This window comes from Rana temporaria, chromosome 1 (assembly GCF_905171775.1).
Source record: "Rana temporaria chromosome 1, aRanTem1.1, whole genome shotgun sequence".
In the NCBI taxonomy this organism is placed as follows: Eukaryota; Metazoa; Chordata; class Amphibia; order Anura; family Ranidae; genus Rana; species Rana temporaria.
The window spans coordinates 278,579,324-278,597,887 of NC_053489.1; the positions used below are offsets into that span (position 1 = coordinate 278,579,324).

Consider the following 18,564-nt stretch of genomic DNA (forward strand, 5'->3'; position numbering starts at 1 on the left):
CTGGAACTTTTGATATTTCAATTGCACTTGTACCAAGACTATGAACATTAATGTACTTGCATATTCTTAAGAAGTAAAAGATCAAGCTATCCCTGACCCCTCTAGCTGCCTGTACTGTGAAGCAATTCATTCTCCAAAATTTTGATCAAAAAGATGTTAAAAATTCTAAGGTCTGGTTTCAGATAGCGGAGAAAAGATATTCCTGTGCTCAAATCCAAATAGCTGGTACATGTATTTAAACTATCAGGTGCTAAAGGGGTGTGAACACATATTGACACTACAAATTCTGGATGGACACTCTGCACACTGCTATACACCCTTTCCAGCAAACTATGCAATGAAAACCAGGGTTAAAACATGCAATGTATACATAGTAAAATAGTGATAAAAATAATAATTATAAAAATCATCAAAAAGTCTCCATCAATAAAATACAGCAGCGCTAGTGATCAGAGCACAGTTCAAATCCGATCACTCATTCACATTCAAAGAGATAAATGAAGGTAAGAAAGTTCTCCAGAGATCAGAGGGTGCACAAATATTCCGTGACAGAAAGGGGTGCTCTTCAAGACAATTTCAACTGTCCATGATTGGAGATATCACTCGTGAGCCGAGCAGAACATGCGAGAATCCAGTGACAATGTCCCTTCAAGGATGTCTACTCACCAGATTGATGTTAAAACAGGCTTTGAACAGTAATGTCATCGAATTTCCTCTTCCTCATGGAGATGATATTCCAGCAGCATGCAGTACTCCTAATGACCATACGGTGTCAGGGCACATAAAAAAAGCTCGATATGGTGTGATACCATTTAAAAACTTTTATTGTAACATGCCGTTAAAAATCATGCATACAAACCGCAACAAAAAAAGCTCCACAGAGCAGTAACAGATACAGAGTGTAATGCCTTTCAGCCGGTCAGCGGCTCACAGAGGGTGATAGATACCTCGTGAATGCAAGCGTTTACCGCTAGCACAGCCAATCACTCTCCTAGTTGGAGCACAGCTGAACCACAGCGTCAGGCATACGTGTATCAGAGTATCGCGAGATTGCGCCCTGACGTTTCGTCCTTCCGACTTCTTCTGAGAGCGCAATCTCGCTGGTTACAAGTCAGTGTTAAATAGTGTTCATATTGTGACAGCCACGCCTACTCCAATGTTAACGCCTCGTATTCCTGCTACCACTACCGCACACACCTGCGGCGTTTCACAGTAATAAACTCACTGCTGGAGTATCATCTCCATGAGGAAAAGGAAATTCGATGCCATTACTGTTCAAAGCCTGTTTTAACATCAATCTGGTGAGTAGACATCCTTGAAGGGACATTGTCACTGGATTCTCGCATGTTCTGCTCGGCTCACGAGTGATATCTCCAATCATGGACAGTTGAAATTGTCTTGAAGAGCAACCCTTTCTGTCACGGAATATTTGTGCACCCTCTGATCTCTGGAGAACTTTCTTACCTTCATTTATCTCTTTGAATGTGAATGAGTGATCGGATTTGAACTGTGCTCTGATCACTAGCGCTGCTGTATTTTATTGATAGAGACTCTTGATGATTTTTATCACTATTTTACTATGTATACATGTTTTGTTTTATTTTGAGCAGCTGCTTTATCCATATCCTAGCCATAATTTTATTTGCAGAGTTGTAAATACCTATAGCCCCATAAGCGCTGAGAGTGTGAAATTAGGCCTATTTTCCCACAATTTGTTTTAAAACATGCAATGTGTGTGAAATAAAGATCCCTGTTTTTTATTGCAGTTTGCTGTACAAAAATGAATAGCAGTATGCAGAGGGTTTATCCAGAATTTGTAGTGTTAATATGTTCACACCCCTTTAGCACCTTATAGTTTTTTACCCCCTTCCTGATGAGATCACTTTTTATAATTTGGCACTGTGTCGCTTTAACTGACAATTGCGCGGTCATGCAATGCTGTACCCAAACAAAATTTGCGTCCTTTTTTTCCCACAAATAGAGTTTTCTTTTGGTGGTATTTGATCACCTATGTGGTTTTTATTTTTTGCGCTACAAATAAAAAAATGTAAATTTTCAAAAAAAATTTTTTTAACTTTTTTCTATGATAAATATCCCTAAAACATTTCATCAGTTTAGGCCAATATATATTCTTCTACATATTTTTGGCAAAATCGTAATAAGCGTATATTGATTGCTTTGCGCAAAAATAGGATTTTATGCTCACCGTAAAATCTCTTTCTCTGAGTTCATGAATGGACACAGCCTTAATCTTGACATAGTGGGAATAGCCTATCTATCTTTAGGAGTGACTAGGCAGAAGTGTTAACTTCAAAGCAGAACCGCCCCGCCCAGGGTGCGGTCCCACTGACTATATCCCCTCCGCCTGCACCAAGCAATTCAGTTCGTAGCAAGCAGTACAGACAAAGAGGGGTGGGTGCTGTGTCCATCCATGAACTCAGAGAAAGAGGTTTTACGGTGAGCATAAAATCATATTTTCTCGTTCATGGATGGACACAGCCTTAATCTTGACATAGTGGGACGTCCCAAAGCAGTGTCAAAATGAGGGGCGGGAAGCATAAAATGAAACTTCACCCCAAAACAAAACAGAGCTCCTCAACTGAGGAGTTGTAACTCTAAACAGCTGCCTGCAAAACTTTGAGGCCGAAGAAGCATCCGAAGATGCACTCACATCAACTTGTAAAGTTTAGTGAAAGTGTGACTGGGCGACCAGGTCGCCGCCTTACACACCTGGGAAACAGACACTAGATGTCAGAAACCCCAAGAGGCACCATTGCCCTAGTCGAATGCATCCTGATAGTGAGGCGCCCGACCCTTTATGACGTAAGCCTGATCAGGATCTGTCGGGTCCACCTCAAAATAGTGGCCGATGAGACCGCTGGGCCCTTCTTGGGACCAGCCACTGAAACAAACAGCGAGTCTGAACTCCGAAAAGGAGCAGTAACAGACAAGTATCTTCTCGGAGCTCGGACAGCATCCGAGGGATGCCACGTCGTCTCCTTAGGATTCGACGGATGAGGACACAAGTATGGCAGTACAATGTCTTCCTTGAGATGGAAGGTCGAAATGACCTTAGGAAGAAAAAAGGCTGCGGATGCAGCACCACCTTATCCTTGTGGAAGATCAATAGAGAGCCTTTCATGACAAGGCTGCCAGCTCAGAACCCATCTTAACTGACCTAACAGCCACCAAAAGGACCACTTCCTGAGAAAGTGTCAACAAGGGAACTTCCCTAATGTTCTCAAAACGGTGGTTCTGAGGCACGTAGGTCATGACCATTGCCTTACAGTCAATGGCCATGACCTAGAGGTCATGGCCATTGACTGTAAGGCAGGATGACCTATGGGACCTTGCGACAGCAGGTCCTCTCCTATCGGTAGACGCCAAGGTGCGTCTGCTATTCAAATCCCCACGGAGGTAATGGAGGACGGACCGGAGGGGCCACATGCCGAACCCCCTGTACAAATGTTCTCACTAGAGAGTGAGTCGCTGAAAGAAAACAGCCAGGGCAGATACCTGCCCCTTAATCGTGCTTAAGCAAGCTTTTTGGTCCACCCCGCGCTGTAAGAACAGCAGGACTCTATACGAGTCCGAGGATTCCACTTAATTTCCTCGCAAAGGGCTAAGTAAGCTCTCCAAGTGCAATAATAAATCCTCCTAGAGGATAACTTCCTAGCCTTTCTCATGGTAGGAATCACAGAATCCGACAGACCCCGGTCTCTTAGTACCTGGCTTTCAATAGCCATGTCGTTAAGCCAGCGACTGTAAAGCAGGATGCAGTATGGGATCTTGTGACAGCAGGTCCTCTCTCAGCGGTAGACGCCAAGGGACGTCTGCTACTAGCCGCACTAGATCGGCGTACCAAGGACGCCAAGGCCAATCCGGAGCAATTAGGATCATAGGAATCCCCTCTGCCTCCACTCTGCGAAGCAGAAGAGGCAGGAGCTTTAGAGGAGGAAAGGCATAGATTAGCCGGTACTGACTCCACGGCGCCACCAACGCATCTGTCACGTCCGCCCATGGGTCACTTGACCTGGCCACAAACCTCAATACCTTCCGATTGAGTCGAGACGCCAGGAGATCTACGTCTGGCGTGCCCCATCTTTGGCAAAGGAGCAGAAACACCTCCGGGTGCAGAGACCATTCTCCTTGGTCCATCATCTGGCGACACAGGTAGTCTGTCTGCCAGTCTTCCACACCCGGAATGTATATGGCCGACAGTGCCGGTATGCACCTTTCTGCCCACCTTAGGATGTGAACGACTTATGACGCTGCAGCCGAGCTACTTGTTCCTCCCTGATGGTTGACATATGCCACCGCCGTGGCGTTGTCCGACTGGATCCTGACTAGACGCCCTCGTAGCCTCAGAGACAATGTGGAGAGGCACAGCCTGATCGCCCGAAGCTCCAGGACCTTGATCGGCAAATGTGAATCCTCCGGAGACCAGCGTCCCTGGGTCCCCCTCCGGTAAGGATGGTGTCCGTCGTGATGACTATCCAGTGAAATGAAGGAACGACTTCCCGGACAGAAGTGCAGGTGAGGTCAGCCACCAACAAGGGAGGCCCTGACCAAGTGGCTCACCCTGATTAGATAATCCAGGGATGATGGGCGCTTGTTCCATCTGGACAGAATTTCCTTCTGTAGCACTCGCGTAAGAGATTGCGCCTATGGTACCGCCTCGAAGGAGGCCACCATGAGGCCCGGGACTCGTATGCAAAAGCGGAGTGACGACCCTTCTGGGATGTCAACTACCGCACCGCAGCCCGAAGGGTCTGCAACTTTTCCACAAGGAAGCAAACCTTTGCCTCTGAGGAGTCCAGAATCAATCCCAGATATACTAGGCGTTGAGTCCTTACCATTACTGACATCTGAATGTTCAGTAGCCACCCAAGTGTCTGAGGGTCTGATGTTATAGACACACTCACCTCTAAATCTGAGGCTGAAGCAGCCCTCAGAAGCAGGTCATCCAAGTAGCCCACGATAGCGATGCCACGTTGTCTTAGTAGGGCGAGAATTGGGGCAAGCACCTTGGTGAACACCCTTGGTGCCGATGCCAGGCCAAAGGGGAGAGCCACAAGTTAATAGTGGTCTTTCCCAACCGCAAAGCGCAGAAGTCTCTGATGCTTTGTGCATATGGGGACATGTAAATAGGCATCCCTGATGTCAAGGATGCCAGAAAGTCCCCCGGCTGGAGGGCAGTGACGACAGAGCGAATTCCATCCGGGAATCTTGTACCTTCATGAAGCAATTAAAGGCCCTGAGGTCCAGAATTGGGTGAACGCCCTCTTTCTTTGGTACTATGAACAGATTGGAGTAAAATCCCTGAAACCGATCCTGTACTGGGACAGGAATAACCACCCCGCGTTTCAGCAGGTCTTGAACTGCCCCAAAAGGGCTTCCCGACGAGTTGGTTGGAGGGAAAAAAATCTGTTTGGTGGGCAAGATAGAAGTTCTATCTTGTACCCTGAAGACACTACTTTGCAAACCCACCGGTCGGGGACCTGAGATGTCCACCGGGTCGCGAATTCGCGAAGACGTCCCCCCACCTGAGAGATGGGTGGGGGCAAACCTTCATGCGGAAGTAGCTTTGTCTGCAGGTTTGTTGAGTTTGCGAAACCAGGGACGTCCCAGTCCCTGAGCAAGCGATTTATTGGCCTGTGGTCTTTTACCCGCCGTACTGGGCGGACGAAAAAAACGCTTGTGTGCGGTAAAGAAGGACCCTTGCCTATGGCGTGGCTCCTTCCCCCTTTTTGGACTGTGGGAGCAGTGTGCTCTACCTCCTGTAGCATCTTTAATTATGTCATCCAGGGGAGTTCCAAAAAGTCTGTTGCCCTTAAAGGGCAAGTCCATCAGAGCTTTCTTGGAAGATTGGTTGGCGGACCAAATCTTACCAAAGTAGACGGCGTAACGCCACCGCCTGACCTGAAGCTCTGGACAGCAGAGGAATACCAAGTGACCAAGGCTGATTCATAAATGAATTTTAGGCCTTGTACTAGTAGGTCAGCTAGGGCTACCGTTCGAGGAAGCCTGATGCTTGTAACCCATAGAGCAGCATCTTTGCCCCTTCCGTGCGTGTCAGACACCAGGGCCCCAATTATGGTTGGGCATACCGTCAACACACTACCGTGTACAGGTTGCGGGTGATCGCCTCAGCCTTCTCGTCCGCAGAGTCTTTGAAGGCGGGAGCTTGTTTAATCTGGACACAGGAGGGTCCACTATCGGGGGCGAGGTCCATCTTTTCAAGAAAGTCTCTTAAAGAGGGTTTCTGGTCCGCATCTTTAGATACCTCAGGGCCAGGGTCATGAGTGCTAGCTGGATCCGGCAACGCATCTGAGTTGTACCCAGCAGATTAGCGGAGGGAGGGGGCGCTTTCTAGCCCCTATTCTCACATGCGCTGCTTCCACCTTGGCTACGAAGGCATCTAGGATTGCCGCATAGGCGTGCGCACGGGGTGTGCCTGGGTATGCACACCCGGCACACCCCGTGCGCACGCCTATGCGGCACACCCAACACACCCCAGGACTTTTTTTGCCAGCAGAATTTGCAGCAGATGTGCAGGTTCTCTATTTCAGCACCTCGGGTAATAAACAATGGCAGCGCTGCTACTCTGCGAATGGGAGTACTTTTAAGTTTGCTGTGAGTTCAGCCTCTGATCGCGGAGTGAGCAGGCAAGAGGCCGCATTTGCCGATGCTACTTCTATAGTTCCGGCTACAGCACCCCTGACAGCTGAATATCACTCCGCTTCCTGCTTTCAGGGGTGCTGTGGCAGGAACTATAGAAGTAACAACAGGGCTGAATTAACCCCACTGATTTTGTCACCTACCCGCTGCCACCGCGGGGCTTCCGCAGCCCACCACTGCCTTTTGTCAGCTGCAGAGAAAACATTGTTTGCCAGGACCAACACAGGCAGAGGAGGAGGAGGATGTGACTTTCTCCTCTCTGCTCTGCCTCCGAGTGCCCCACCTCCCAGCTTCTGCCTTGCAGTGAATACCGACAATGGAATAATAGACTGAGGTGAAGGAGACCCGCTGGGACTTGGGACGCCAATCTCCTCTCTGATGCAGCATTTGGGGGAAAACTGTCTCTCTCCTCAGGTTCCTGTCTGGCTGAGTCAGTCCGGGCTTTCACAGATGAAGGACAGATGGGAGGAGCAGGAAGAGGAAGAGATCATCATCACAGTGCACCCTCCATCTCTTTCCTCCTGCCTAGCAGACAGTACAGCTCTCCCTGGGGATGACTGAAAATTTCAGCCTTTACCTGTGAGTACTCTCCTTTGTTCTCTGTCTTTTCCACTATACAATTCTGTGCTGTAAAACCTGCCCTGTACTTTGCAGGACAGGGTTACTGAAAGAGAAAGTAAAATTCTTCAACAGTTTAGGAATTCCTGGGACGTCTGAGGTGTTCCATAAATGTATTCCACGTACACATTATATCCTGTTAAAATCATTATTTTTTAATAACATACAGCGTGTGTGTATATGGAATACATCTATGGAGCACCTCAGGAGTCCCAGGAATTCCTAACCTATCAAAAAGCTTATCATAATAATACACCCTAACTCCAGGACAGTAAAAAAGTCCAGCCTTGCAGTGTGTGGGGGGAGGCCCTTTACTCACCTCTCCAAGGATGCCCAGCTCTGTCTTCTTACTTAAGCAAGGTAGTAGCTACTTACCCTTCCTGTGGGTTTATGCTGGAAGCATCCTGGACAGTGCATCTTCCGCATGGTAACGGAGATGACTGTCGGCCAGGCTACTGCAACTGTACGGCCCTGTAGATCGGTCTTTATGCAAGCCCTGGAGCGTATAGCTCACCGGACACCCGTAGAGCGGCGGGCATGTCGTGGATGACCCAGCGCGCAGCTATGGTCAACACACGCTCGATGGCCGAAACTGGGATCCAGCCTGTCGCCCAGTCGGCAGTTGATTGAAGATCGCAGGAAAAACTTAAAAAAATAAATAAAAAATCCAAAAAATTAATCCAAACTAAAAGCCTCCAAGCCATGGGCCTGAAGAGAGCCATGTCTTCTCCTTCTCGCAAAAAACTGAATTGGTTGGTGCAGGCCGAGGGGATATAGTCCGTGGGACCACACCCTGGGCGGGGCAGTTCTGCTTTGAAGTTAACACTTCTGCCTAGTCACTCCTAAAGATAGATAGCCTATTCCCACTATGTCAAGATTAAGGCTGTGTCCATCCATGAACGAAAGAGAAAGGTATAGTGTCTACAAACTATGGGAAAGATTTATGGCATTTTTATATATTTTTTTTTTTACTAGTAATGGCGGTGATCTGCGATTTTTAGCAGTACTGTGATATTGCGGCAGACAGATCGGACACTGTTTGGGACCACTGACATACAGTGATCAGAGCTATAAAAATGCACTGATTACTGTGTAACTGTCAGGCCGGGTACACACGGACAAACATGTATGGTGAAAGCGGTCCGTCGGACCGTTTTCACCATACATGTCTGCCAGAGGGCTTCTGTACGATGGTTGTACACACCATCGTACAGAAGTCCGCGCGTAAACAATACGCGGGGCGTGTCCGCGGTGTCGCCGCGACAATGACGCGGCGACGTGGGCGGCCCGCCTTTAAAATGCTTCCACGCATGCGTCGAAGTCATTCGACGCATGCGAGGGACGGCGGGCGCCTGGACATGTACGGTAGGTCTGTACTGACGACCGTACATGTCCGAGCGGGCTGAATTCCAGCGGGCTGTTTTAAAACAAGTCCAGGAATATTTGCCCGCTGGGAAAAGGCCCGGCGGGCAAATGTTTGCTGGAATTCGGCCCGCTCGCGCCCACACACGACCAAACATGTCTGCTGAAACTGGCCTGCGGGCCAGTTTCAGCAGACATGTTTGGTCGTGAGTATGGGGCCTCACAGGTAAGAAAGGGGTTAACACTAGGGGGCGATCAAGGGGTTAAATGTGTGTTCCCTGGATGTGTACTAACTGTATGGGGATAGGACTGACTGGGGGAGGAGACATATCGTTGTTCCTACTTAGTAGAAAAAAACAATATGTCTCCTCTCCTGTGACAGAACAGGGATTTGTGTGTTTAAATCCCTGTGCTGGCTCTCGTGCCGGCGATCGCACATGGCCGTGCTGCAGGCTCGTGCCTCCAGCGGCTCTTAAGAGGAACAACGTACTCATATGTTGTTTTGCCCAGACATGCCATTCTGCCAATGTATATAGGCGTGAGCCAGTCGGCAAGGGGTTAAATATATGTACAAGCTATTGGGATTTGAGCACAGGTATATAATTTCTCTGTTGTAATGCAGGTCAGTGACCACACCTGAACCTAGTTACTCTCCCCCACCTTGTGTATTTATGCCCCAGGTTGGCATGGTGTCCACTGTAGCATTTGCAGTGGCAAAGCAGTGTAGGACTGGTCATAAGAGGGATTACTTCGACACAATTGGCTGGCTTAAACATGTATTGCAATATGTGTGAACTAAAGATCCCCGTTTTTCATTGCATAGGAAAGGGTGTATATAGCAGTCTGCAGAGGGTCTATCCAGAATTTGTAGTGGTTTCAGATAGTTTCTAACAGCTTAGAAATGCCTGCCGTTTTTTGTTTAAATTAGAAGGCTGGAAATCGGCTGGGTTCTGTAGCAATAGAAAGGAATATGAAAAACTACGATTTTAAATGTCTCCGAGGAGGATCAATTTCTCCACAATGCCTCCTATAGATACAAAGGAGATTGAGGGCATGTTTAAATGTGTCTTTTACTGCCTGTTCGCCACACAAATACTTTGTATGGACACTTTAAATAAAAAAACTTATAAAAAAAACAAGTTGAACTATGGGATAAGCAAATATTAAATAAATACAGGAGACATGTATTACCATTTCAATCTTGGTGTGTTTGGTATGTTTCTTTTATATGTGTGCAGCAATCCAGCATTAAACTTTTTTTTTGCAAAAGCTTCCTGTGCCAGCCTCTCTCTCCCCTTGTGTAGTGTGACTGGTCTTGTATTTGTTGCTCCCTCCAGGTAGTCTATATTGCCTGCTTGGTCCCTCCCACAGCTCAGCTCTCTGCACAGGTCTAAGTGCAACACACTGTAATAATTGTATTCACAAAGGCATGTGAATATAAAGTGCAAAATGGACAGAAGGGGGACTTGGTTCACTTGGTTAAAATGAGTCTACAATGGAGCATTAAAAAAATAAAAATAAATAAATGATTAGGGTATTTGGAGGAGGCTGAGAGCAATAGAATGTACTTTTTAACCACTTCAGCCCCGGAAGATTTTCCCCCTTAATGACATGACAATTTTTTTGCGACACAGCACTACTTTGCTTTAACTTACAATTGCGTCGTCATGCGACGTTGTACCCAAACAAAATTGACGTCACATTTTTAGTCCCACAAATAGTTTCAGAAAAAATTCTTCATCAGTTTAGGCCAATATGTATTCTTCTACATATTTTTGGTAGAAAAAAAGAAAAGAAAAATTGCAATAAGCGTATATTGATTGGTTTGCACAAAAGTTATAGCGTCTACAAAATAGGGGATAGATTTATGTAATTTTATTATTATTTTTTTTTACTAGTAATGGCAGTGATCAGCGATTTTTAGTGGGACTGCGAATTACTATTTGGAAAATATTATAACAGACACAAAGAAAAACGCATTTTTTTTTTTTTTTTACATAAATTTTCAGTCTTTTTTTTTATAGTGCAAACAAAAAACAGCAGTGATTAAATACCACAAAAAAAAACTATTTGTGTGAAAGAAAGGACACAAAATGTCATATGGGTACAGTGTTGTATGACTGAGTAATTGTCATTCAAATTGTGAGAGCACGAAAGTTTAAAATTGGACTGGTTAGGAAGGGGGTTTAAGTGCCCAGTGGTCAAGTGGTTAAACCAGAGTTTAGTGTCACTTTAAATGATATGACATTTTGACATATAGACACTCCTCTATATTCACCCCAGAGTTTGCAGTTATTGAGATATACACGTAAACAATTATTTTTGTGCCCAGAGTTCAGTTTTTCTGGCTCTAGATAAAGAGGAAAAATTGTTCTAAAGTATCTAGCTTAGACCAGCTGATATCCAGAAGATATCATTTTCTATGCTTCAAGTGTCCTGTATTCCCTTCATCACGTGAACCTTTTAAGAGAACGGATAGGGCATAGGAAACATTATTAAAACTGAAAGAATGGGGAATGCCCAGTGAAAAGGTTTGTCAAGTCTGGACCCCATGTGTTTAAGGTCTGTGTGGTGGGAGTAAGCAAAACAGCAATGGCATAGTAAAAATAAAGTTTAATAAAAATATTCCTTTTGGGTGGCTGATTACAGTAAGTCTGGGGAGTTTATTATTCTAAAAAAAATTGGTTGAACATGTGCATAGTATTTAAAAATATTCAGTAGGGATATGAATGGGCAGAATGTAAAAGATAATTAAGGGGCAAGGAACTCATTTTTAAAATGATATTCTGTCACACCAGTTGAGCAATGGCATGTTCCACTTCCACAAGACTTTAACCTTTACCAATATGGGGATGTGTTATATTTTTGTTATAATGTGTGTTATATTTTTTAACTTCTCTACTCCCTGCACAACCAAGCATTGGAGCTTGCAACTTGTAGTTATCTATTGTGGGAGGAGTTAAGGGCTCTGAGAACATCAAGATCTACCACTCGAAAGAAACCATGTAAATGGAATGCTTTACAAATGTAGTACCATGGGCGTCCACATAGGGGGCAATTTCATGAGATAATTTACAAGGGTGTGTTTAGGGGTGGACTTGGGGGCGGGGTACAGTAGGGGTTAAAAAACAGATTAGAAATTGCAGCTTGAGCCTTCTATTTTGCATCAGTTTTCGCAAAACTTTGCACGACTGTGCTTTATATGATGACCAAGCCCCTCCCCTTCATGACATTGTCGAAAATGGGCAGAGCATGGGTGACCTTAAAATGAAGCCCCCCGCCTCCATGAAAAAAAAAAAAAGGTTCTGCGGATACCCATGTGCAGTACATTTATGAGCAACGGGTGCACATAGATCTAATATCATCACAATAAACCATGAACTGTGTTTAGAATGCTTAACAGCCAATGTTAGTGGACAGAGGTATACAACATACAGTATATACTATATGTACCTGAAGAAATAGGAGAGGTGTTGTTTCCACCACTGCTAGATCCACCAACATTTTTTTTCTCTGGGTCCACTTTTTCTGAGATTTCTCCTAGATTTTCATTTAACGTCCTGAGAATAACAGTTATGTCCTCTTGTCCTAGCATAAGCTGAAGGGGGAAAAAAACACTTGCATTATACAAATTATATCCCACCATAATTTAACTAGTTTTACAGTCACAGATTATTGTGAACAAGAGTCAAAATAAAACACTGCTGAAAAACAGTTGCACATATTTAGATAATTAAAGTTAAGATTATCATTTCAGTTACTTTGGATAGAAGGCAGCTGAACCATAAAATATGTAAGACACAAATGTTAATAGAGTTTCTAAACAAATCCCACACACACTCTGAATTTTTTACACATTTAAAAAACACACAACTTTAAAAACATAATGTATAGAAAATGATGACACCCATGAAAAAAAAAGCTGCATTTTAAAGCTAGTGAACATCATGTAGCCAACTAGCTGTATATGCTACATCCAGGAAGCTTAATATTCCCTAAATGTGCCTAAAGTTTGTCAAAATAGTAAAAACATATTTATCAGGAGGATGCCCTAATTGCAAGGTAGAACACACTGCATCAGAGGATCAATAATTTCTTATATACTGTATAAGTTGAGTCATATGGGACTTGCTAAAAAACAGGCTCTTCTGGAGAAGGCTGTGAATGTGAATCAGAAAAATAGGAACTTCTGCCCCCCTAGGAGTGAACGTACAATAGCATGTTCAGTATAGAATCTGCCAGAGTGCGCTTATAACCCCTGCAGGTTGACTTTTGCATTAATTGCACACCAGTGCTATATTTGTCAACCAAAATATTTTTGGCAACAAAATTAACACCATTTTAATCGACTAAAACAATTCAGAGGACAAATACGACGACTAAAACTAAAATGCAATTTTAGTCAAAAGACTATGACTAAAACAAAAACAAAATAAACAGTGGTTATATATATCACAACGGCTAAATCCGTCGAGTTTGTTCAAACCTCAATACCATAAATAACAACGTTATTAGATTTTTACTCCAGGAGTATATAGTGAATTTGGAAATTCTAGAGAAATTAATAATGAATAACAATTTAACTAAATCCATTAGATTTTAGACGACTAAAATGTACGCGAGATTGTAGACGACTAAAATGTACGCGAGATTGTAGACGACTAAAATGTACCGGAGATTTTAGACGACTAAAATGTACCGGAGATTTTAGACGACTAAAATGTACCGGAGATTTTAGACGACTAAAATGTACCGGAGATTTTAGACGACTAAAATGTACCGGAGATATTTATTAAAATATGGCTAAAACAAAAACATTTGAATTGACTAAAATGTGACTTTAAAATCAACACCGTTGCACACAGACCAATAAAACATTTGTAGTAGATATTAAAAGGTATTGTGGATGTACATGAGGGCTGAGGTTCATGTTGCAGAGCTGTAAAGGACTCCATGAAGGAAAACCCTAGAATAATAGGGATCACAAGTTCCTTGTTGCAGACTTTGTTCCTTTCTAGAAAACTGAGAACTCACTAGCAATCGACGAGCATGGACTGAAGTCACCCATTGCAGCAGGACTGTCCTCAGTGTGTGTATGTAAAGACACGTTGCACTGCATAATGGAGATCATCATGGAGCACAAAATGAGAAAATGTACTTTTAACCCAAACCGCTGGTGCTGAGGAGGGTCACAGGTGGCTAGAAAGGAACTATAGGCAGGAAGCAACCAGAAGACCGGATGATCCACAAGGTACCAGAAAAGCAGAAGCTAAAGGTGGGCACTAAATTAAAAAAGCTTGGAATTCCATTAGCTGAAAAAAAGGTGTTCTTTGAATGGAAAAGGGGAGATCGCAGCAGCTTTTTGGACCTAGTTTAAAGAGCATTACAGACAACTTCTTTGGACTAGTCAAAATGTAAATATCACTTTGAAACAAGTATGTAGGTGAATGAATGACTTCCTCTCGAGCAACAGGCACTCACAATCCCATCAAAATTGTAGAAATAAAAGAGTTAGCATATATCGGGGGAAGAAAGCCGGTTCCTCTCCAAATATAGGGATTTTTAATGTGAGGTGTGTTGCTCTTAGTATCAAAGGTAGGCGCACAAAACACAAGGTTTTTGGTAGTATCAAAAATAGTTTAATTATATAAATATAAAATTATTAACATAATGAGATATACATGGTCAAGACCACATTTTCATGAATCACAAATAAAGAAGAAAAGATTATTTTTAGAGGAAAAGTAGATGCGAGTTTGCCAACTAGTTTCGCACTAGATGTGCTTCGTCAGGGCTTGCATAATATTCCTGTTCCTTTATTACATGTAATGGTCACTTCCGTTTAAAAGGCTCAGAGAACCAGGCAGAATAGAAACTGCCTAAGTATCAGCGAAGGAGTATCAGCGAAGGAGTATATAATATAAATAGCCGCGCCAATTATTATTATTATTATTATTATTATATTATATATTGCTTTGTTTTTCCAACGTCAGCTGCTGCCTATAGACTTTGTGTGTGAAGCGCGTTTTTTTGTTTTTCCATCAGCGAAGGAGTATCAGCGTAAATATCACTTTATTTCCTGGAGTTCCACTTTAAAATAGGATTTTTGTACTCACCGTAAAATCCATTTCTCCAAGTGCATGGACGGACACAGCAGCCTTTGACCTTAGGGTTATATCCGCTTCCTTCCAGGAGAGTTAGGCAGAAACAAAGCACTTTAAGTGTTAACACTTTCTTCAGTGCAGCTCCAACCAGGGGGCGTGGTTCCCCGGGTATAACCCACACCCTGCTCTAGCAGCTCCAGTTCGTAACAAGCAGTACAAACAAAAAAGGAGGGGTGGGTGCTGTGTCCGTCCATGAACTCAGAGAAATGGATTTTACGGTGAGTACAAAAATCCTATTTTCTCTTCCGTTCATGGACTGATACAGCAGCCTTTGACCTTAGGGACGTCCCCAAGCAGTGTCAAAAAATTTGAGGGGTGGGAAAAACAACACAGCAAACCAAGCTACACCCCAAACAAAACCGGAGTTACTCAACAGAGGAACTCCAACTTTAAACTGCCGCCTGTACAGGGCTGTGGAGTCGGTAGATAAATGTTCCGACTCCGACTCCTTAGTTTTATGTACTTCCGACTCCGACTCCGACTCCTCTGTATTAATATGCAAATGTATTTTATACATTCCTTGAGGGAAAGAAACGCAACCTACCACAGGACTACTGGCTGGGAAGCCAACAGTCTACTGTATTGCACAGTTTAAGCAAAAGACAAACACAATGAAAACAAAGTTTTATAAAAAAAAAAATATTAATCAATCAAGTGGCTGGATAGTAGCAGCAGGCATAAACATCAGGAACAGGATCTTTACCAGTTGAAAAATACAAACCACATTATTTGGTTGTTTTAGAACAAAAACAAACTATCTATAATGAACCAAAAACAAAATCTGTAAAACCTAGAAATGGTTTATATTAATCTTGAAATGTAGTTCTAGGCTTAGCAAATGCAAATCAATTCAATGTAGAGTTCTAAGGAAGAGAATTGCCTCTGCCAGATCCTCTTTCATAGAAGCTCTTAAGTCAGACTTTATTATTTTTAGGGCTGAAAATAATCTTTCGACACTGACTTGGGTGGGTGGCATTGCAGTAACTATTCTGGCCACATCACTAACGATCTCTGGATAAACAAGGATGGCTTCTTCAACAGTAAGTTTTGATGAGCGATCATACTTTTCAACTTCTTTTAGTGCTTTATAAAACTCCTGTTGGAATTTTTTTATTTGGACACTTACTGGTTCTCTAACATGCGTTCCCTGTAAAAGCAGAACACAACACTATGGAAAGTATAAGTATTGCAGCTCCTAATTGTGCGTTGCATGCCATATAGTGAAGCACATGAAAAGCATGCTTCTTCACGGTCACTTAACGTGTTCGTTTTGCGGTTACGTGAGGCACTGCATGCATTGGTCTTTATTTTACAGTAGAGAAGTCATTAATTATAACTTTTTGTGAATTGGGACATTTAAACTTGCTTTTTTTTTTTTTTATTCCAATCTAAATTTAGTAGGAGTCGGAGTCGGTGCATTGTTTGCCGACTCCGACTCCAGGTACCCAAAATTTCCCCCGACTCCGACTCCTCGACTCTGACTCCGACTCCACAGCCCTGCGCCTGTAACACCTTGCGGCCGAAGGAGGCATCAGAAAATGCACTCGCATCCACCTTGTAAAACTGTGAAAAAGTGTGGACCGACGACCAGGTCGCTGCCTTACACACGTGTAACACAGAGGCTTGATACCGGAAAGCCCAAGAGGCACCGATCGCCCTGGTCGAATGCGCCGTAACCCAAAAGGGAGGCGCCCGCCCCTTTAGGGCATAGGCCTGAAGCACAGAAATGGTGGCCGAAGAGACTGGCAGACCTATTCTGGGACCAGTCACCGACACAAACAGTGAGTCCGACTTCCGGAACGGAGCCGTAGCAGAGAAGTACACCTGTAGGCCCCGAACCACATCCAGGGAAAGTAAAGTGGCCTCCTTCTGGTTTTTCGGCTGAGGACATAAGGATGGAAGAACAATGTCCTCATTAATGTGGAAAGCCGAAACCACTTTCGGGAGAAAAGACAGCTGCGGCCGCAGCACCACCTTATCCTTATGGATGACCAAATAGGGAGCCTTGCAAGACAAGGCCACCAGTTCAGACACTCGTCTGATCGAGGTAATCGCTACCAGAAAAAACACCTTTTGTGACAGAGTCAACAAAGGGGTCTTTCGGATGTCCCCAAAGGGAGCATCCTGAAGCACCGAAAGGACTAAATTCAAGTCCCATGGGGGTAGTGGATAGCGTACCAGAGGAGCCACATGTCGGACCCCCTGTACAAACGTACGCACCAAGGAGTGCGCCGCCAAGGGTTGCTGAAAGTAAACGGCCAGAGCCGAAATCTGACTCTAACCGTACTCAAGGCGAGAGCCTGATCCACTCCCCGCTGTAAAAAACAGCAGAATCCTAGACACCACGTATGAACGAGGGTGTCACTTCATCTCCTCACACAGAGATGTAGGCCTTCCACGTACGATGGTAAATCTTTTGTGAAGTAGACTTCCGTGCACGCAGCATGGTAGAGACCACCGAGCCTAACAGGCCTCGGTCCATCAGTACCTGGCTCTCAACAGCCACGCCGTTAAAGCCAGCGACTGTAAAGCAGGGTGGGAGATCGGACCCTGCGACAGAAGATCTGTTCTCAGAGGTAGACGCCAGGGGGCGTCTGCCACCAGACGCACCAGGTCCGCGTACCAGGAGCGGTGAGGCCAGTCTGGGGCGATCAGGATTGTTGGAATCCCTTCGGCTTCAACTCTGCGCAGCAGGCGAGGAAGAAGCTTCAGAGGAGGGAAAACGTAAATCAGTCGATAGTGACCCCAAGGAGCCACCAACGCGTCTGACGCGTCCGCCTACGGGTCCTTCGACCTGGCCACAAACCGTGGCACCTTCCGGGTGAGACGGGACGCTAGAAGATCCACGTCTGGAGTGCCCCACTTTTTGCACAGAGCTCGAAACACTTCCGGGTGAAGTGACCATTCTCCTGGGTCGACTGATTGGCGACTTATGTAGTCGGCTTGCCAATTCTGAACACCCAGAATGTACACGGCCGATAGAGCCGGAACGGACGTTTCGGCCCACCGAATGGTGTGCGCTACTTCCAGCGCTGCAGCCGAGCTTCGTGTGCCTCCCTGATGATTGACTTACGCCACGGCCGTGGCGTTGTCGGACTGGATCCTGACCGGTCGGCCCTGCAGCTCCAGGGACCACCCGGCAAGGAACAGCTTGAGTGCTCGGAGTCCAGAACATTGATCGGCAGGCGAGACTCCTCCTAAGTCCAGCGCCCCTGGGCTGACTGGGTGCCCCAAACGCCCCCCCCCAGCCGGAGAGGCAGGCATCCGTCGCGACCACTGTCCAGTGACATGGCAGAAATGACTTCCCGGCCCGAAGCACCGGAGACGTCAGCCACCACACCAGGGAAGACTTGACCAGTTGACTCAACTGAATCTGGGAATCCAGAGAAGACGGGAGCCAGTCCCAACGTGACAGAATCTCCTTCTGTAGTTCCCTGGTGTGGAATTGGGCATAAGGAACTGCCTCGAAAGAGGCCACCATCAGACCCAGAACCCTCATGCAGAATCGAAGAGACGACCACTTCTGAGTCAACAACTGCTGCACCGCAGATTGCAGAGTCTGAAGTTTCTCCGTTGGGAGAAAAACTCTCGCCTCCGCGGAATCCAGGACTAGCCCTAGGTATTCCAGACGCAGAGACGGAACCAACACTGACTTCTGGATATTCAGAAGCCAGCCAAACTCTTGGAGAGTCTGACACGTGATAGACACGTCCTCTTCTAATTCTGAGCCTGAGGAAGC

General features: G+C 45.1%; 1 protein-coding gene across 3 annotated transcripts in view; it reads right to left on the reverse strand.

Moving 5' to 3' along the window:
• Positions 1–18,564, reverse strand: part of VPS13A (vacuolar protein sorting 13 homolog A) — a 466,977-nt gene that overhangs the window by 218,525 nt on the left and 229,888 nt on the right. For all 3 annotated transcript variants that reach the window (XM_040355879.1, XM_040355888.1, XM_040355872.1), the window contains exon 35: positions 12,115–12,259. In XM_040355879.1, the coding sequence (XP_040211813.1) occupies positions 12,115–12,259 (145 nt within the window). The remainder of the gene's footprint in view (positions 1–12,114; positions 12,260–18,564) is intronic.